The 21,490-nt window shown below is 36.2% G+C and overlaps 1 protein-coding gene and 1 long non-coding RNA gene across 2 annotated transcripts; one reads left to right on the forward strand and one right to left on the reverse strand.

Moving 5' to 3' along the window:
- The first annotated feature begins 15,319 nt into the window (after positions 1-15,319).
- Positions 15,320-16,961, forward strand: LOC105967409 (aluminum induced protein with YGL and LRDR motifs). The gene is made up of 3 exons (XM_012992008.2): positions 15,320-15,907; positions 16,344-16,464; positions 16,560-16,961. The coding sequence occupies exons 1-3, from the start codon at positions 15,434-15,436 to the stop codon at positions 16,751-16,753; spliced, it is 789 nt and encodes a 262-aa protein (XP_012847462.2). The 5' UTR covers positions 15,320-15,433; the 3' UTR covers positions 16,754-16,961.
- Positions 16,962-18,382: 1,421 nt separating this feature from the next.
- Positions 18,383-20,753, reverse strand: LOC148765977 (uncharacterized). Its single transcript, XR_016029298.1, has 3 exons — positions 20,337-20,753; positions 19,217-19,327; positions 18,383-18,829 (listed from the first exon to the last, which is right to left on the reverse strand). It is a non-coding gene; the product is annotated as an uncharacterized LOC148765977 (long non-coding RNA).
- Between the last annotated feature and the right edge of the window lie 737 nt (positions 20,754-21,490).

A 21,490-nucleotide genomic window follows, 5' to 3' on the forward strand; every position in this document is an offset into this window, starting at 1 on the left:
CCAAAACTTATTTGAAGGTAATTGGGCTTTCGTAATAGTATTCTTCTAGATCGGGCTCGTGGCCCAATATGTAGAGAAATAGTAGGCTAATTGGGCTGGCCCAATTAGGTATATCATTAGCCCCCCACTCTCGAGTCGATGTGGGAGCCAAGACAAAAGGGGTACCGGATCGTGTCGAGAGTAGATCGGTGTTGCATTAAATGTTGGCGAGGTGTGGAAAAATAATATTGTAATTATCTATTTGAAAGCGCGCGCAATTTGGTGAGACGCGTTGGAGAGCACCTGCGATTTGGTAAAGCGCGTAAAAATATGCGCACGATTTGGTAAAGCGCGTAAAAATCCGTACGCAATTTAGTGGAGCGCGTTGAAATTCACGTGACTAGATGTGGAGGCTAGGTGACGAGCTGGTTGGTGAAGCCGCGCGAATTTGGAGCCGCGCGGCTAGGAGCCGCGCAAAACTTGTGTGGAGGGGAGCCGTGCACCAAGCCCGAGGCGAGGAGAGAGGAATGAGTGCTGGAGAGCATTGGGAATCGCGCGCACATGGGGAGGTACCGCGCATTAACGCGCGGAGAGAGAAAGTAGTCGCGCGTGCAGTGCACGCGCGAGTGGGTTGTGGGCGCAGTAATGTTTGGCGCGTGGGTCACACGCGCGAGTGGGCGCGTGGTTCCACGCGCGGCTGGGCGTCCTTTTTTTTTTTTTTTTTTTTTTTTTTTCGCGCGGACCGAGGCGCGCGATCGGGAATCGCGCGGCCGTCATCGCGCGGGCTGTACGCGCGTTCGGCCTCCTTTTTCTTTTTTTTTTTTTTTTTTTTTTTTTTTTTTTTTTTTTTTGCTTTTATCTATCTATTCTTCTCTCTCTTCTTTTCCTTTTCCTTTTCCTTTTTCTTCTTCTTCTTCTTCTTCTTTTTATTTTTCTTCTTCTTCTTTTTCTTCTTCTTCTTTTTCTTTCTTCTTCTTCTCTTTCTTTATATTTATTTATTTTTTTCTTCTTCTCTTCTCCGTTTTTTTTTTAATGGCACGTGGCCCGAGGTGCGTGGAATTGTAGGCTCTTCATTTTGTCTTCATATTTGGAGTAGATGAGTTTGCCCATTACTATTTCATTTGACGTTTATTTTGTATGACGTTGTCATTGGTTTGACGCGTTGCTTATATGTGTTTACATTTAGCATTGTGCGTGATGTACTTGATGAGGGGATCAGACTCTCAAGATTTTTTGATGGGGATCGTGCCCCTTGTTAGACCTCATGGGTCGTAAATATGTTAGGACCGTGGCCACGTTTTAAATGTAGAACCCAATAAAGACAGATAGAGAAGTTTATGAAATCAAGCTGGCCAGGCTATATAGATTATCATAACATCTCTAAGTGTTCCCAGGGTTAAAGTTGACTTGAGCAAATAATTATGTAGAGACAGAGCAATAACACCGAGTGTAAGGGAAATAATTCGCTTTATTCATTGCTTGAAAATGTGAAGGTTACAAGCATATTGAGGCGAATGTGACTAAACAAATAAGGAGCGAATGGGTCGAAATAACTAAACTCGTATTAAGTAGCTGATGTAGGGAGGGGAGGGGATGCATCATCCTTAAGGTAGGATAGCCCCCCAGTTTAGGATGATGCGATCACTAACAATGTTATGAGCTTTTGAGACTCCACGTGTCATTGACATCATTGGAAGTCCAGAGATGTAGAAGGAGATTGTCAATGAGATGTCGACGATTGTTGTCGGCCATCTCGTCGTCGGGTGCTAAAGTGATCTTCATCTCTTTTCCTCTTGGGAGGAGCGGGGGTCGAAGCTTCTTCGATGCGTACGTGCTTCTCAGCGCGACTTAGTAGCTCTTCCAGAGTGGTTGGAGGTCTTCCTGCAATAGATTCTTTAAATCTACCTTGCTTCAAATTTTGTTGAATGATGCTAGAGAGCATGCTTCCTCCCATGTTAGGAACTTCATGAGCTGCCTCTACAAATCGTTGAATGTAGTTGCGGAGGGTTTCACCCTCTCTCTGGGCGATAGTGAAGAGGTACGCGGGAGTCTTAGCGTACTCTTTGTTGATAGCGAAATGGTGAGTGAAGCGATCCGTTAGTTGGGAGAGAGCTTCAATTGACCCAGTGGGCAAGGAGTTGAACCAGCTCAACGCTCGGTCGGAGAGCGTTGTGCGAAACATCTTGCACATCGCCGCATCGGTTGGGCCATATAGATCTGCCATGGCGTAGAACTTTTCAAGGTGCTCATGTGGGTCACTAGTTCCATCGAACTGCGGTAGATTCGAGACCTTTACCCGTTGGGGTAGTATCTCATTGATTATTGCGACAGTGAAGGGACCGCGCCTTATTGGAGGTATTGCCCCTACATCAATGGGATTACCTATGTGGGGAAGGTGATTTGAGCGAGATACCCGACTGTTAATTACATCCTCTCCACCATTGTGTGGAGGAGCTCGTTGGCGAGAGGCGTTGCCTCTTGAAGATGAACGTGGGTCTTGTCGCCCAGTTCGTGCATCTTGGTGATGAGTAGATTGTTGCATTCGAGACCTAGGGTTTGAGGTGGATGCGGTATCCGCTGGCGGTGGAGGTTGTTGTGCCACGGGTGGAGCTGCAAGAGGAGCGTTGACTCCTGCTGTGGCGATGTATTGTGCCACTGCTTCAGTGGCAGCACGAGCTGAAGCCTCCGCAATCATGTGTTGGAGGGCCTCTTCGGTTATCTGAACCGTTCGAGGAGCGGCGAGTGGTGGATCAGGTAGTGGAGGATCGGCGAGTGGTGGGTCCCGAGGGGGATTCACCTGAACCTCGCGAGGTGGATCTGGAGCACGTGGAGGAGGTGGCAAGCCAGAGCCTCCGCGAATTGGAAGGTTATTAGCTGTGTCATTCTCTCTCCGAGTGGATGACTCAGGAGCATCTTGCAAGCTACGTGATCTGGTCTGCATTCCCACAGACGGCGCCATAATGATGATGCTAAAAATAGATCACCTTAGATAGTTGAGCTGGGAGAGCAGAGTGGATCACTGCTCACGTGTTAGATGGCCCTGAGATACCTGCGAAGAGAGAATACGTGAACTAGGCCGGGGGTTGATCCGGCGGAAACCCCTCCGACGCTCAAGTCAGACGTGCGGATTGTGGAAATAGTTCAGAGAATACAAATTATCGTATTACTCAAAATAATAGGGCGTACCTTTAATGAAAGAATTATCACGTTATTTATACCTTGTCAATTGGTTTGTGACTAATTTGTTGGGCCAAAACTTATTTGAAGGTAATTGGGCTTTCGTAATAGTATTCTTCTAGATCGGGCTCGTGGCCCAGTATGTAGAGAAATAGTAGGCTAATTGGGCTGGCCCAATTAGGTATATCAATATATATATATATATATATATATATATATATATATATATATATATATATATATATATATATATATATATATATATATATATATATATATATATATATATATATATATATATATATATATATATATATATATAATTCCACACAGGCGCACACACCGACATAGTGACACACACCATAAAGAGTGATGCACGCACACACACTCATAAATGCACATATAATCACATTCACACAATATAGTTGTTTGATAAATCAAATTTACGTATTTTGCTGGTTCACATTCTTTAGTTATAAAATTTAGGAGAAAAATGATTGCAAATAGGTACGTATTTTATCTAAGTTATCTTTGTAATACTTCAGTTTAAGATTTCTGGCAAACTCAAAAAAAGGACCTCTAATAAATAACAAAAAGTTGCTCGTCCTTCTAGCTATAAAAAATATAATATGAGGAAGGAGGAAATAATTTCCCCATTACATTATTTATTAACAAAAAAAGAAAAAAAGAAAAAAAAAAAAGACGGTGTGAAAGAGGCGTAGGGTAGCAGTAGTGATGAGCTGTGGAAAAGAATCGAAGCGTAGCTTTCACATGACTGACAAATTAAGCAGATGTAGAAGGACTAGAAAAGAAAATAATTGATGAGAGGTGCATTAGCTTATCTACTTCCTACAGATTTTCAATCTTTATTGGGTTATCTACTTATTTCTTTCTTTTCTTTTCTTTTCTGCCCTCCTTTCATTTTCGCTATTTATATATGTTATTTAACAAATAATTTAAAATAAAAATAAAAGTATTGAGTTGGCTATATACATTTATATATTTATTAATATAATTGTATAATTGAAGATATGAGACAAGACATGATATATAGTGTTAGAAATGTGTGCTAACTTTGCTCTTATCTACATACATACATACCTTGGCCTTTAATTTGCTCTTTCAACATAAAAAAGAGCTACCCCACAAAATAAATATCTTTTTCATCACACGGACACTAAATATAGATAGCCAAAAAAAAAATAAAAAAAATTAGCGATTGTCAGTGTTTTAAGAATATTACATTAATGCTGTACTAATCATATTATGTATAATTGTATTTTGGATGAAGATTTATAAAATGATGTTATATATGCTTCTCCTAAATGTTGGGTCAGCCCAATGGTCTTGAAGCCCATAGGTCTTTTAAGTTCGGGAATCTTCAAGCCCAATATCGGGAATGCCGAGAGTTCTTGGCACGCGTCCGAGGTAGTCGAAGGGATCGCTCCACTCGTTAACCTACAAAACAGTTGAAAACTATCACAATATAAGCAAATAATATTAATTAATTGCCTAAATAGTGCTTACCTTATTATGTGAGTTAAATCACATATTTATAGGTGATGGAATATGAAGACTTCTTGTAGAAATTCGATGTGGGACAATATGATATAACTAAAATCCTATTGGGTTTTAGTAGATGTGATAATTGGGCTTTTATTATTAATTGGATTGATTTGGCTTTTAGACCAAAAACCCAATTAAGAATTAGGCACATCATTAAACCCCCCACTCCCAAGTAGGGCCACAGGCACGTGGGCCTGGTTGGGAGTAACTTAGGAACAGTCGTTAGAGGATTTAGAATTTCCCTTTCAAAGCCTCAAGGAGAGCGGATCGAATTTCCATATTTTGAGGGGTTATGGTGTTAGTGCAAAAAAATTGGAGTCCGTTGGCGCAAATTTCATGAAATTCGGAGTTGTTGGCAGAAATTTAGGAATGAAAGTGTTGTGACGTCATCAAGGTGTGGCATGATGTCACCCAGTGTCGAAATCCGTGCAACAAGTCTTCCTGAGAGAGCGAGTTGACTCGTCCGGATGAGTCAACTCGGGTAGACGGGTCAACTCGGGTGGCGGGTCATCTCGGGTGGCTAGACAGTTGAGTGGATATGACATCAGTAGGAAAGCTGCTGATGTCACGGGCGCGGGTAGCGAAGTAGAAAAGGTGAGGTCTGACGCCTTGACTGCTCCCTTTTCTCTTTTTTTTTTTTTTTTGTTGGCCGCATCTGGCCTCTACCTCTGTATTCCATTTTATTATTTTATTATATTATATTATATAATAAAATAATATATAATTTTGTTATTCATTTATTTATTTTCTTTTTTGGAAAAATTTGCCGATGGCTAATTTTTTTTGGAGAAAATGCTTCGAGACTTTGTGACTTGGGAGTCCGTTTCTTACCAAGAACGAGAACTTAATTTATTTTCTTTAGTGTATGATATCCCTTGGCTTATTGCCTAGTGAGACTCGCGCATTTCTTAAAAAATGAGTTATAATTCAACATTTTCGGCGAGACGGTATCCCTTGGCTATATCGCCTACTGGGGGGTCCGTCTTTCGTAAATAATGAGCTTTACATTATCTTTTAACGGGGCGAAATTCCCTCGGCTTTATTGCCTAGTGGGAAGCACACATTTCGTAAAGAATGAGTTTTGCTTTATCTTTTCAGGTGAGACGGTATCCCTTGGCTATATTGCCTATTGGGAGGTTCGGCTCTCGTAAAGAATGAGCTTTACTTTATCTTTTTAGGTAAGACGGTATCCGTTGGCTTTATCGCCTAGTGGGGAGTCCGTATTTTTGTACTTGGTGGTTGATCAGACCCTCAAGTTTTTTATGTGGGATGTCCGTCTGCCTAAGTGTTTTATACGAACTTTTATGGCAGATCAGACTTCCTTGAGCTTTAGTTGCTCTATTTTTTAGAGCTCTGGGGAGCGAGAAACCAAGGTTCGGGTTGGCCAGACCGTTTGTGATCCTTGATATCTTCCCCTTTAGCTTCTTTTTGAATCTTTAGATTTTTTGTTAAATCGGTTGTAAATGCTCTGCGTGCAGAAGACAAAGGGTTGATGTAGACATTACGGCGGCGGTATCCCATCGGCTAAAATAGTTTATCAAGAATCTTGCGGCTGGTGGTGTGCCGCCGACTTATTACATAATTGGAAATATTGTGCGGGACGATATGCCACCAACTTATTACATGATTGGAAATATTGCGCGGGGCGATATGCCACAGACTTATTGCTGAAAAGAAATTATATGGGGTCCGCGTGGGGCAATAATGAATATTAAGTAAAGTATTTCTTCAGGATTGCGATTGTTCTAGGAATTCGCTCAAGTGCCCATCTTGGAGAAGTCTTTCGAGTGATTGCTTAAGCTGAAAGCACTCCTCAGTAGTGTGACCCAGATCTCTGTGGTATTCACAATAGTTATCCGACTTTTGTCGTTCCGGATTCTCCTTCATCCTTCTCAGTGGTTGAAGAATACCCTTCTGCTCAGCGGTGATCATCATGTTAACAAGTTTATCCTCCAGAGGTGAGAGCTTCTCGAAGGTGCGATTTTCGATGGGATGTCTCTCTTCTTCTCTATTATAGTTGTGGCTTTCCACGTCGCGCTTTCGTTTAAGGGGTACTCCCATCTCCGTGATCTCCTCAATCAGTATGTACTTCCCAGCGCGGTTCAAGAGCTCCTCCAGGGTCTTAGGGGGTCGGCCCGCGATGGACTCTTGAAAACGAACATGCTTCAAATTTTGTTGTAGTATGCTGGCTAACATCTCGTGACTAACGTGGCGCACTTCATGTACTGCTTTGACAAATCGTTGAATGAAATCTCTGAGCGGCTCTCCGTCTCGTTGTATGACCTTGAAGAGATACGATCCAGTTTTGGCATATTTCTTATTTATTGAGTAGTGGTTAAGGAAACGTGTCGCTAGTTGGTCCAGATTATCTAAGGACCCTCCGGGCAAGCTGTTGAACCAAACTTGTGCCTGATCAGTCAGCGTAGTCTGAAAAATCTTGCAGTAAGCCGCGTTACTGAGGCCGTAAAGGTCAAGCTTGGAGTAAAAGTTATTTAAATGATCTTGGGGATCCTCGATACCGTCAAATTGGGGTAGATTGGGGATCCTGAACCCTAGAGGTAAGACTTCTTCCATAATGGCAGGAGCAAATGGGCTTATTCGGGCGGGCAATGCTTCAAAGCGAGCGGTCGTTGACCTCGAAGCTTTTCGTCGAGGTCTCTTTGAGTTACGGTCATTAAAACCCTCACCACTCCTTCTTGTATCATCAGGTCGGGAATATCTACTTCCAAATTTATTTCCAATAGAGTCGTCACGGTGTAAGGAGCGTTCGCGGTTCCTGTTGTCTCGTGATTCGTGACGGGCAACACCCGGCCGAGAAGAAACACTTCTCTCTCGACGGCTATGCGCCGTTCTCTCCCTTGGAGCAACCCTCTGCCTCAAGGGGCGTGGGGACCGGCGGTGAGCTTCTCTTCGAGGGGGGCGGTTCGATGATGGGTCGCGCTGAGTCGATTGACGGTGAGCGTATCCTCGAAGGGCTCGTTCGGAGGAAAAGCTTCGGTCGCTGAGTGTCACTTTATCCTCTGAGTCGTAAAGTTCCACGACCGGCGGGGTGGATTGGATATGGATGGAATTCGAGAGATCGTTTTCCGTCGGAGTTGGCTCTTGGAAGTCGGCTCCGCCTCGAGTAATAACATACTGCGCCACCGCCTCCGTCGCTGCCCATGCTGCCGCATTAGCCGCCGTTTCATCCATCATATCTTGCAACTTCTCCGCCGACATCTTAACGATCGGCTCTGAAAACCTCGTTGAGTGGGTTGCTTCATTAATCCTTTTCCTTCGAGGCGACTCTGGGACTCCACCGCTACTTTGAGGAGGTTGGTTGGAATCGCCTTGACCACCTTTGTTAGCTGCTCTGGTAGTTCTTTTTCTTCGAGGCGGCTCTGGGACTCCACCGTTACCTAGAGGCGGTTGGTTGGGATAGCCTTGACCACCTTTGTTAGCTGCTCCCGTAGTTCCTTCACTTCGAGGCGGCTCTGGGACTCCGCCGCTACCTCGAGGCAGCTGGTTGACATCGCCTTGACCACCTCCGTTCGTGACACGCGATCTAGTTTGCATTCCCACAGACGGTACCAAAATGATGCTGCTCCTAAATGTTGGGTCAGCCCAATGGTCTTGAAGCCCACAGGTCTCCTAAGTCCAGGAATCTTCAAGCCCAATATCGGGAATGCCGAGAGTTCTTGCCACGCGTCCGAGGTAGTCGAAGGGATCGCTCCACTCGTTAACCTACAAAACAGTTGAAAACACTAGGTGACACGCCGGGGTTGGCCCAACGATTGTCATCCGACGCTCAAGTCAGAAAACTATCACAATATAAGCAAATAATATTAATTAATTGCCTAAATAGTGCTTACCTTATTATGTGAGTTAAATCACATATTTATAGGTGATGGAATATGAAGACTTCTTGTAGAAATTCGATGTGGGACAATATGATATAGCTAAAATCCTATTGGGTTTTAGTAGATGTGATAATTGGGCTTTTATTATTAATTGGATTGATTTGGGCTTTTAGACCAAAAACCTAATTAAGAATTAGGCACATCACATATATATATATATATATATATATATATATATATATATATATATATATATATATATATATATATATATATATATATATATATATATATATATATATATATATTTGAAGATATTTGCTACTGAGATATTTGAAGATATATGTCTGGAGTATAAAAAGGTCTTTTGTTTTTCTCATTTTTTTTTGAATTTCAATTTAATTAATTTAAGTAAGTTGGGCTGTTACTTACAATTGGGCCTTGACCATATTTTACAATTGGGCTTTAACCATATTTTAACCAATTCAAATAGTTTGGGTTAAGTTGTGTAAAAGCCCATTAGATCCTTATTTCACCAATTTTTCATTATAATTCAGTCCATGAAAATATGCAAGACAATAATGTAGTACATTTAAATAGTAGTTTGAAAATAAAAAAAATATATTAATGCTATGTAGGGTTGTGTATGGATCGGTTTTAGCCACCAACCAACCCATTTTCTACCCATAATTTGTGATGGATAATCAACCATCAACCGACCCATTTAAGTTGGGTCGATAATCTCAACCAACCCATGTATAGTTGGGTCGATAATGGTTTCTAATATGCTATAAAGTTGGTTAGTCGGGTAATATTGGCCAACCAACTTTATTTATTAATTTATTATTATTAATTTTATTTAAAATATTAATATTTTTAATATCAAATTTCTATTTTATGTCACATTTATTAAATTGTTTATTATTGACCAAAATCCAAAAACAATAAATCTGACCTAATCATCTATTTTGAACTATTTTAATTTTAAGACAATGTAGTCTAAATATTTCGACGATTATTATTTGTTGAACTATTTATGTTTAATTGCAATATATATGGCTCGTAATATTTTGAATTTTTTTTATATGAATATTGTTGAACTAGTCATATTTAATTTATAAAATATATAGTGTTGTAACAACTAATAAAATATTAAATAAAATTAAAAAATATTTAGATGGATGACCCATCAACCGACCCACTAAATTGGCTTTCAACCATCACCCAACCCATGTAAATTGAGTCGATAACGGTTTTCAATATTGACCAAAGTTGGTTGGATGGGTTGTGTTGATTATATGGCTGGTTTCTAAACAAACTAACCAACGGGTAGCCCTAATGCTAGACCTGACCATGGTCCGGTTCGATTCCAGTTCCGATTCCGAAAAAATTTGGTTCCTTGCGGTTCGGTTCCTAACCGGTTCCGGTTGGGTTCTCGGTTAGAACCGTAGAACCGTTCGGTTCTTAATAATAATTTTTATTTTATTTATTATATATATATATATATATATATATATATATATATATATATATATATATATATATATATATATATATATATATATATATATATATATATATATATATATATATATATATATATATATATATATATATATATATATATATATATATATTAACTTAAAAAATAAAATTAAAAATAGTTTTTTTAAGTGGAAAGTATATTTAAATTTTTTTTTTTAAATACGTAATATTTTTTTTTCTTAATACTTATATATATATATATGGGGCTATGACAAAGACCCCTCATTCAATTTTGACTTAATGATAAATCCATTTCTAGTAATTGATATTTTTTATAAACCCAATTGACATGAATTATCCAAAATACCTTATTCTTAAGGAAAATTAATTATTTTTTAAAAGGGGTAATGGCAAATATGCCAATGACAAGGGCACTTAATTAAAAGAGAGACATCCAATTTTTTTGTCTTTCAAATAAATCCAGCCCATTCAAACTTATTTTCAAATAAGGAAAATCCTTTTATATATACCAAAATTACCCCCAATTCATTGAAACCCAATTTAACTCCAATTTCATGATTTACATCCCGATTTAGCCCAATTTCATCAATTTACCAATTTTAACCTTAATTTCAATTTTGACCCGCCACCACCGGAGACCGCCGGTTGCCGCCGTTGACCGGCGTTAACTTTTTTTTTTTTTTTTTTTTTATAAATTTGTTTTTTCTTAAAAAAAATATTTTAATTAATATTACTATCTTGACTGCTAAATTACTGTCTCCGGCAGTTATTTAACTGTCGGAGACAGTAATCTAGCTATTAATTGACTTTTTTTTTTTTCTTCAAAAATATTTTAATTAATATTACTGTATTCGTTGCTAAATTACTGTCTCCAGCAGTTATTTAACTGTCGGAGACAGTAATTTAACTGTTAATTAACTTTTTTATTCTTAAATTTTTTTTTTTAATTAATATTACTGTATTCGTTGCTAAATTACTGTCTCCGGCTGTTATTTAACTGTCGGAGACAGTAATTTAACTGTTAATTGACTTTTTATTTTTATTTTTTAATTTTTTTCGTTAAAAAAAATTATTTTAATTAATATTACTGCCTTGGATGTTAAATTACTATCTCCAACAATAATTTAACTGTCTTAGACAATAAAATTAATAATATTACTGTTCGGAAAAATAATATTCATAATATTACTGTCCCAAACAGTAATATTACTGTCTGAGACAGTAATTTAGTAGCCAAAACAGTAATATTAATTAAAATATTTTTTTCTAAGAAAAACAATTCAAAAAAAAAAAAAGTCAACGCCGGAGACCGACGGTCAACGGTGGTTGACCGGCCGGAAAAAAATTTCAGGAAAAAGAAAAATTTCAAAATAAAAAACAATTCAACGCTGGAGACCGGCGGTCAACGCCGGAATCTGGCCGGAAAAAAAATATTTCAGAAAAAAAATTATTTTCTGAAAAAAAAAAGTTTTGGGGTTAATGTAATATATTTGTTTAAATTCGGGGTCAATGTGTAATATTAAGGAATTTAGAGCATAATGGGTGGAATTGAAAATAATTATATTATTGAGGGTATTTTAGACTAAAGACATGGGAATGGGCTTAATTGAGAGACTGTTTTTTTTGTGGACCAAATACATTTAAGTCCCATATGATGGGCCTTTTTTCCATTTGTCCTTTTTAAAAATATGCCAATTCCATTAATATCTCCCATGTTACGCCATTTTAAATTCTATATTTTCTTTTCTTTTCTTTTCTTTTAACGGTTTTCTTTTATTTTTATTTTTTTTTAATTTTCGGTTTTTTTAATTTATATTATTTTTTTCTTATTTATATTTCATGTTTTTCAGTTTGATTTTTTTTAAATAGTTTTATTTTTATTTTCATTTTTAATAGTTTTTTCCTTAATTCCAGTTTTTTTTTAAATGATTTTTTTTATATTTTTTTCCCACTTTTCTTGAATAAAAAATATTTTGTTTAATTATTTTTTTATTAAGTTTTTTTAATTCGATTAGTTTTTATTATTTTAATATTTAAAAAAACATCCAGCAGATTTATCAAAGTGGAATCCACTATAAACTTCGAAATCCGCTATAACTTTGAAAACCATTCTATGAAAACATCTATATAAACATGAAAACCACTCTGCATAAAACAATTATATAAACATGAATACCACTATGTATACTCAATTATAACATCGAAAACCACTATGAATTCTAACAAGAAAACATTAAAATTATGCGAAAAAGAAGCTATAAACCCACTATACAAGACACCATCTTCTCTCCAATGAACCCTAGAGTATAGTCCGTGTAATCATCTTCTTCTCGTTTATTTGAAACGTAAACCACTATTAGAAACGCCACTACTATGCCCAAGAAAAAAGTGCAAGACCAATTACGAAAAATTAACGTAATCCACTTTAATAATAACATAATCAACAACAAAGTTATCGAAATCCACTAAAACATACATCAATCCACTACTAAAACAACTAAAAAAAACATAAATTCACTATTCAAAAATCCGCTATTGAAAATGTAAGTCACTACTATATCCAGGAAAAAGTGCAAGATCAGTACACCACCACCAACAAAGCCGACGAGGGTCACTATATCAATCTGATCATGGAAAAAAATTAATTTATAAGAATTAATATTCTTTTTCACAATATCGTTATCAAATAAGAACCTTCCCCACAAACCCTAAAACCATTGAAAGACGATTGAAACGAAAAAAAAATATTTACCTTTTTCTACAATCCATAGATATCGTTGGGTGACGGTGAAGAGAAAGGAAATAGGGGTGGGCGCTGGGGCGGCGCCGGGCGGGCGTTGAGGTCGGCGCCGGACGGGGACTGTGGCGGCGCCGGGCGAGTGCTGGGGCGGCGGCTGGGGCTTCGCCGGGTGGGGGTTGGGGCAGCGCCAGTGGGGATAGAAGAGAGGTAAACGGATGGAGATCTGCAACGGTGAATAGAAAAGAAAAGAAAAAGAAAATAAATTCTGGAGAAAAAAAAAAACGTTATGTTAAGGGCGAGATTTGTGAGTGAGATTGAGAACGTGATATTAAGGGAACATATATTACGTATATTTATATTCAATCCTAACATACATTATAAATAAGCTAAGGACTATAATTGTGATAATTAATTATTTTTTATTAATAAAAGATGTTTTGAATTTATCTTAAAAATAAGAAATAAATGTGGGTTCATTATAAGTGGACTTTTGTGATGAGGGTGTTTTGTGAAATAATCCATATATATATATATATATATATATATATATATATATATATATATATATATATATATATATATATATATATATATAGAGAGAGAGAGAGAGAGAGAGATATTTATATATATATACTTACAGAAATATATATACAGAGAAGTATATATATATATATATATATATATATATATATATATATATATATATATATATATATCAATATATGGTAAATTATAAACACCCCCTAAGGTATGGTCAAATTACAAAAACTCTCCTCTTGTTTGGATAATTACATCTACCCCTCAACTATGATTTTTTCTTACACTTTCATCCTTATGGTTTCAAATTCGACATACTCATCTAGATTTCATGAAATGCTCTAGTTTGTACTCTTTTTGTGTAAAAAATACAGTTTTCGATGCACCACAAACTGATATATACAAGCTAAAAATCACATATTATGGTCATCTTGCTTCATAAGGTAGAGTTTGAATGGGATAAAACGGGTACAAAAGTGATAATATTCCATATAATCTCGAAGATTCCACTAAATTTGATGAGTTGAGGGGGTGGTTGTAATTATCCAAACAAGAGGAGTGTTTTTGTAATTTGGCCATACCTCAGGGGGTGTTTGTAAATATATATATATATATATATATATATATATATATAGAGAGAGAGAGAGAGAGAGAGAGAGAGAGAGAGTGAGAGAGAGAGGGAAATTAATATTTCTTTTTTTTTTGTTTTTTTTTTAAGAAAAAAACAGTTCAAACGGTTAGAACAGCGTCGGTTCCCAGTTCCGAAAATGAGGAACCGAAACCGAACCGGTTTTTCGGTTCCAGTTCCGGTTCCGGTTCGATTCTAAAACTGTTGATTCCACTTCCGGTTCTGGTGTACCTAATGCCATGTAACATATTAGAATTTAAAAAACAAATCAAGATATTTATTTATAAAATACGAACTACTGAGCTCCTCGAAAGTCGAAACCATGTTGTTTGATGATTCAAATCCTCGTCACACTTTCCAGTTCTGGATAAGATATATTTCTTTATAATTTATTTTTTTCTTTCTTGACAGGCTGAAGCATATGAGACTTTTCAAATTATACTAATCTTGCACTCTGACAATTCCCTAATTTCAAATCCAATGTTGTTTGGATTTATATTTCCTTTCATTAATTGATTATGGATCAACACTCATATATGTCTAAATTACGTTACGTTATATCGAATTATTGTTACGTAATATCGAATTATGAAAAAAATCATTATATTTAGATAATTACAATCACCTATCTACTATGAATTTTTTTATACATTCATTTTCATCGTGTTAATTTACTGGAATTCTATAGATCATGTTGAATATTCTCCATTTTGTAACTGTTTTATTATATTCCAGTTCCATATTTTAAAATAAGATGATAATAATATGTGTCTCTTGACTTGTAAATATCAGATTGTGGTGCATCATCAGAAATTACATTTTGCCACAAAACGAGTACAAAATAGAAAACATTCAACACAATCTAGAATCTAAAAATTCTGTTGAATTTGACACCATTAACATGCACGTATAAAATGATCATATTTGAGGAGTGATCGTGATTACCTAAATATGATGGATTTTTTCTACTCGTAATTATACTTTAACTAAGGGAGCAGTAGATGGCCATAATTTACCCTAATAATTTACCCTAATAAATATCTAAATAAAGATATTATTAGGTGAGATATCTTACTGGTTTTAACTTTTATGTAGATAGATCATAGATAGAGCAATAAATGTGAAGGAAGAAAGATCCAAAAACACAAAAAAACAAAAAAATAAAATAAATAAAAGAAAAAACAAAAAGAAAAGTGTTGCAAAGAGATAAAGACGTTGAAGTACGAGAAAAACAATCCTTATCCAAACATCATTAACCTCGTGTCAATCCAATCCCTCCAAAACAAAATCCCATCCATCACAACCACACACATATATATATATATATATATATACATATATATATATATATACAGAAATCCTTCAGTAAAAACAAATCCAAAATCAAAAAATTAATTCAGTCACCATCTCCATTTTCTTTTTTATAACCTAGCAGAAGAAAAAAAAAAAAAAAAAAAAAGAATGTTGGCAATATTTCACAAGGCGTTCGCGCATCCACCGGAAGAACTAAAAAGCCCGGCATCCCACAAACAATCCAAGAAACCAAAGCTGCCGGACGAAACCCTACAAGAATTCCTCTCCACCCACCCCGCCACCACCACCTTCTCCATGAACTTCGGCGACGCCGCCGTGCTCGCCTACGTCAGCCCCGACAGCCACCACCACTCCTTCCTCCACCACCACAACAACCAGAGGCTGTTCTGTGGGTACGATGATATATACTGTCTGTTCATGGGGAGCCTGAACAACCTGTGCGCACAGATCAAGCAGTACGGACTGTCGAGAACCGCCAACGAGGCTATGCTCGTTATCGAAGCTTACCGTACGCTGCGGGACCGCGGCCCTTACCCCGCCGACCAGGTTATTAAGGATCTTGACGGCAGCTTTGCTTTTGTTGTCTACGACAGTAAAATTGGGACTGTTTTTACTGCTCTGGTAATTTTTTATTTTGATTTTATTTTATTTAATTTAATTGGGTCTCTGTTGTTTTGGTGCGAATAAGTTAATTAATTTGAAAAAAAATATAGTTTTTGTTCCTTAAATGTGCACCGATTTCACATTTACTCCACTATTTTCACAAAAAAAACACAATTGGTACCTTATATTTCAAAAATTCAATATTTTTAGCCATTTCGGTCAATTTTCCGTTAGAACTAATGGAATCAAGCGTGTGTCCATCACTGTTTTGACTAACGGCCTAACGGAAAAGTGATAGAAAGAATAAAAAATGTTAAATTATTGAAACATAGGAATGAAATGTATTTTTTTTAACATGGAAATCAAATGTGAAATTAGTGCATGCAAAATTGAACTGAGTGGTGAAAATTGTAATTTTCCTTTTATTAATTTGTTGGTAATTTAATTAATTTAGGGTTCTGATGGAGGAGTGAAGTTGTACTGGGGTATAGCTGCTGATGGCTCTGTTGTAATTTCTGATGATTTGGGGGTTATTAAAGCTGGCTGTGCTAAATCGTTTGCTCCGTTTCCAGCTGGTATATATATATATATAATTTTATTATGGTTAATTGTTTAATTTGGAAAAAGTAAATGGGTTATTTATTAATTTTAATATTTAATTTTTGGGCAGGGTGCATATTTCATAGTGAATCTGGTTTAATGAGCTTTGAGCATCCGATGAATAAGCTGAGGGCAATGCCGAGGGTGGATAGTGAAGGGGTGATGTGTGGTGCTAATTTCAAGGTTGATTTGTATTCCAGGGTTAACAGCATTCCACGTGTCGGGAGTGAGGCTAATTGGGTTGATTGGAATAATGCTAATTAATTATTTTTTTAGTTAATTAGCCTATGATTTGGTCTGTTTGATCTTATCAAGATCATGTGATCATGAACAATTTACCAGGTTTTTGTTTCATTTGATCTTTGTTTTCCTTTCTTTAATTTGTTTTTTCTTGTTTGTATTTGTTGTTTCTAGCTGAACAATTGCTCGTAAAATGTATATATTCCGCGGAATTTGAATTCCATTTTGCCAATATTTTTTTTGGTGTTTTTGAGCATATCATTTGAATGAAGCTTGCTGTTGTGGTATATTGTAGCTAGCCCGTTTGGCTAAATGTCTCTAAACAACTGATAAGTTGATAAATTGTTATAAGAACTGATAAGTTGTTACATTTTTTAAATGTTTGTATAATAAATTTATAAGTTGTTTTTAATTATTATAAGATTTTAAATGAAAAAATGTGTGGAATATCCTATAAATAAAATCTTAAAAAGTTTTTCAGTAACTTGTTTTTTTGATTTTAAGATATTTTTTTCCAAAAAACTACCGAACACCTCCAAAATATCTTAGAAGCTTTCTTTTAACATGTTATAAGCATAGTCGAAAGCTAAAGTCTCAGAGTTGAATTAGTATATATTACGACTTGTGCTTGAGCTAGATGATCAACTATACACACACAAAATAATTATGAGCAGGATGAACAAAAGATTTTACGAAGTTCGATTCCAATGAGAAATCTACATCCGGGGAGTAGAGCTACTCCAATATAATCCACTATAATTAGGAATACATAATACAAGATACAATCTTAGATTATCAGAAAGCTTCATTTACTACAATTCAGCAGGTTCCTTCGACCCTACACCCGGTGATAAACACCGGGTGGGTCTTCTGCTGCCACGTATCCTTTTTTTTTTTTTTTTTTTTCTAAAATCTCTACAGGTAAACTCTAGCGGGGAATATATTATAAAATACAAAAATGATACACGTGGCAACAAAAGACACACCCGGTATTTATCACCGGGTGTAGGGTCGAACAAATCAATCCAGCATATTCGATTTCCCGTGTTTCTCTCAACACCAATATATATATATATATCACTACGCCAAATTGTATTTCAGGCGACATTTGTTTGCGACGAAATTAGCTCATTTGCGACGAAAAATTAAAATTTGCGACGTTTTTATTGCGACGAAACGGGCCGGAAAAAAAGTCACAAAAGTGCCCGTCGCAAACTATTGCGACGGATTACCCAAAACATCGCAACCTTATGCGACGATTGATCAGAAACGTCGCAAATTTGGATTTTTTTCGTTTTCGGATATATTGCGACGAAATCTACAAATAGTCGCTATATTCGTCCTCCAACTGCGACGAATATTTATCGTCGCACACTATTGCGACTATATTTTCCTAACATAATTCGTCGCAATTTTTTTCTCTTTGCGTCGCTTTTGTACTAATTGTCGCAGACTTTTGTTATAAATTTGCGACGTATATTGCTGTATCGTCGCAATTAACTATTGTGACCATGCGACGAAAAATTAAAAAAGTCGCAATATGTCTTTGTAAACGTCGCAAATTTATGAATATATTTTTAATATAATTCTGATTTTTATTTTTAATTCTTAATTTACAGTAATTACAAACAATACCAATAAAATTAAATACACAAAATATTAAACAAATCGCTTAAATTAAATCATCCAAAATATTCTTTCAAAATACAAAACCATCCAAACATTCCAAATCACAAAATCATCTAAACACAAAATAATCCAAATAAAAACTTAAATCATTCACACATGAAGTAAAGTACCCAAACCTAATGTTGTCGAGGAAACTAGTTACTTTCGCCGGATGGATTCTGGGGATGGAATTCGACACCTTGGGCCCTAAAATGTTCGTCCTTTTATCTTCTTTTAAAGCCCCTATTTCTTCATCTCTACCAGTAGAAGACAAGTTGGACCTTCCCCCATTTCTTTGAACTTGAGCAACCGATTCCAAGTCTTTTAGTTTTTCCCAATACTCGTTCGTAAGCTAACGTGTTAGCGATGCTTTCATCACTCCCATTATTCATACATTCTTGATAGACCTCATTCATACATTGTTGATAGACTCTGTCAAAATCAGCCCGAGTAATATCAAAAACTACATTAACACGACCTATTTGATACGGAGTATATAATAAAACAATAATTCAAATAAAAATCCACCTACTACATTGCACAATAATTCATTTAAAAGATCGACCAACTACTATACACAACTAACGAATGCTGAAGTATGAAACAAAGCAACAATTCAACAAAACTATGCATAAACTACATTAGAGAACTCAAAATACATATAGCTGCTCAATTATTCACCAACTACATTGCACAATTCAAATATATCTAAGTACCCAATAAATTCATAATTCAACTAAAGATCCACCAACTACAATATACAACCCAAACATGTTCAAGTAGAAATAAAGCATCGATTCAACTAAAGTAATAACTTACTGCAGTGGCACGTAGTTCAGTGGAAGGCTCCAATTCCTTCAAGGCACCGATGCTCATATAGCATTTTCTAGATTTAACTGCAACCGAAGGAACTTTGCCAAATTTTTGAATCTGTAGTAACATTATATAAAAGTAATTAGACCCTTATAATAACTCTTAAAATATATACAATCGCACATATACGAGATCACTTACATGTTTATGTTTATGAGACCTACCAATGATACTAGTTCGACCCCAATAATGGTCGGTTGCAATCGATATTCGTGCTTCGCGATATAGTAGCAAATAAGTTACTATATTTTGATGCAATGCATAAATCATATAATGATATAAATTAATTAAAAATACAATTGTACCTTCCCATCACTCCCCGACTCATTCATAGATGCCCATGAACGAATTCATGGCCCCCGACTTTTCGACACTTGAAGCTCTACATAGACACCTTATTTTATCATCAATGGCCGCCCTATCGAAAGAAAATTCTAGAAATTCTAAACCATTTTGAAATGCTTCCAACCGATGATCATCTAGCAAAACTCAACTCCTATCTTTCGACATTTTTATTTAGAAAATATATGCAACTGAAGAACATAGACGGTAATGAGAGAGTTAAAAAAACCCCATTCGTCTCTCTTGGAATAATTAAGTTCAAAATACCGCATAAGCACAATTATAACCTTTCATTATTCTTAACTGCTAGTTAGCAATTTTGCTAAAAAAATGACTAATTATTTTCTGTATTTGGATTTTGTTTCTGAGTGACTCTTGTCTTTTTGTTTCTGGAAGAATTCTACCATATGAACTTCCCACTAAAATGCATATTTAAAATGGACAAATGCATATTTAAACATATTAAAACATACAGACACAAACACAACAAAACAAAATTCCTACTAAAATGCATATTTAAACATAAAGGCACACACCTCAAAACAAACACATCCCAGTTAATTCCAACTCCACCTCAATCAAATAGCTATTTATTCCAATTTCGATTCTCAAAACTTTTATTTCACATATTTTACAGTAAAAATATAGCCTAGATTTCTTAAAAATAAGTTACGTCATATACAAACCCAAAAAAATAAAAGTCAAATCGAGTTTCAGTACTTACCCTCTACAGATTTGGTGAACGGCAGAATGGATGGCAGATTGTACCAGTGTCGACTGCTAAGTGCAGTGGCGGTGGCGGCGATTTGGAAGAGGGAGGAATAGTGAGAGAAGAGGGACTTGGGTGGTGGCTCGACTTTGTCTCAACAGTTGTTGATTTGTCGGCTGCGACGGTGGCGGCAGATTGCTGTGGAGTAGGAAGCGGTGGCGCTGGTGTGGAAGAGGGATGAGGAGCGGAATAGGGGGGATTGGGCGATGGCTGTGCCGTCGGCTTTGGCTGAATAATGGCTGATGTCGTCGGTCGAGACGGCGACGACGACGGCGACGACGACGGCGGATTGCTTCAAAGTCTGCGGCGAAGTGTTGTAGCGGCAGTAGCAGCGGTGTGGGAGAGGGAAAATGAACGACAGTGGGTGCACAGGGGTGAGGAAGAAAGTGTCACTACCAAAAAACAGGGCTTTTGTGACAGATATGTTGTGACAGTCTAAATCCGTCACCATTAACGACCGAATGAGTGACAAATATGTGACCGAATGTACTAAAGAAATGAAGAATTTTTTTATGACCAATATGTGACGAATCGGTGATGGATTTTGTGACAATCGAAACTCAGTCACATTTCTGTCACAAATCTTCTAACGGAAATTGGTTATGTCACAAATACGTCACAAACTTTTTATGAATGTACGAATTTGATTAATGTTGGTCACAGATCCATCACAATACCATGTCCGTCCCAAATCCGTCACATACATTTCGGTCACAAGGCCGTCACCGTTTAAATTTTGTCATTAATCTGCCATTGTGTTTATCCTGCCAGAAGTCATCACATACATTTCAGACACAAATCCATCACAGTTTATGTTTCGTCATTAATCTGTCACTATGCTTATTGTTGTGTTACTTATTATTTTAAATTTAGTAAATTCCCTTTAATGCTGCACTAATATGAATAAATTGAACATATATGTTTCTTCATTTTTTTTCTTCTTCAAAATTATGACATAAAATAAATACATGATATGATAAAATATAAATAAAAAGTAATATAACAATTTAAATTATTACTTAAATATTATGTATTAATATTAATGTACTTGAATGTTACTTTGTTTCTAAATTGACAGTATTACTTATTTTTATAGTTTCGTACTATAC

This window comes from Erythranthe guttata, chromosome 13 (genome assembly GCF_056151865.1).
Source record: "Erythranthe guttata isolate IM_541 chromosome 13, IM_541, whole genome shotgun sequence".
Taxonomy (NCBI): Eukaryota; Viridiplantae; Streptophyta; class Magnoliopsida; order Lamiales; family Phrymaceae; genus Erythranthe; species Erythranthe guttata.

Bases quoted from the DNA above. Each gene is read 5' to 3' on its own strand.
- LOC105967409 (XM_012992008.2), top strand. From the start codon at position 15,434: ATGTTGGCAATATTTCACAAGGCGTTCGCGCATCCACCGGAAGAACTA. The intron at 15,908-16,343 runs GTAATTTTTTAT...TAATTAATTTAG, and splicing joins GGACTGTTTTTACTGCTCTG to GGTTCTGATGGAGGAGTGAA. The intron at 16,465-16,559 runs GTATATATATAT...ATTTTTGGGCAG, and splicing joins GTTTGCTCCGTTTCCAGCTG to GGTGCATATTTCATAGTGAA.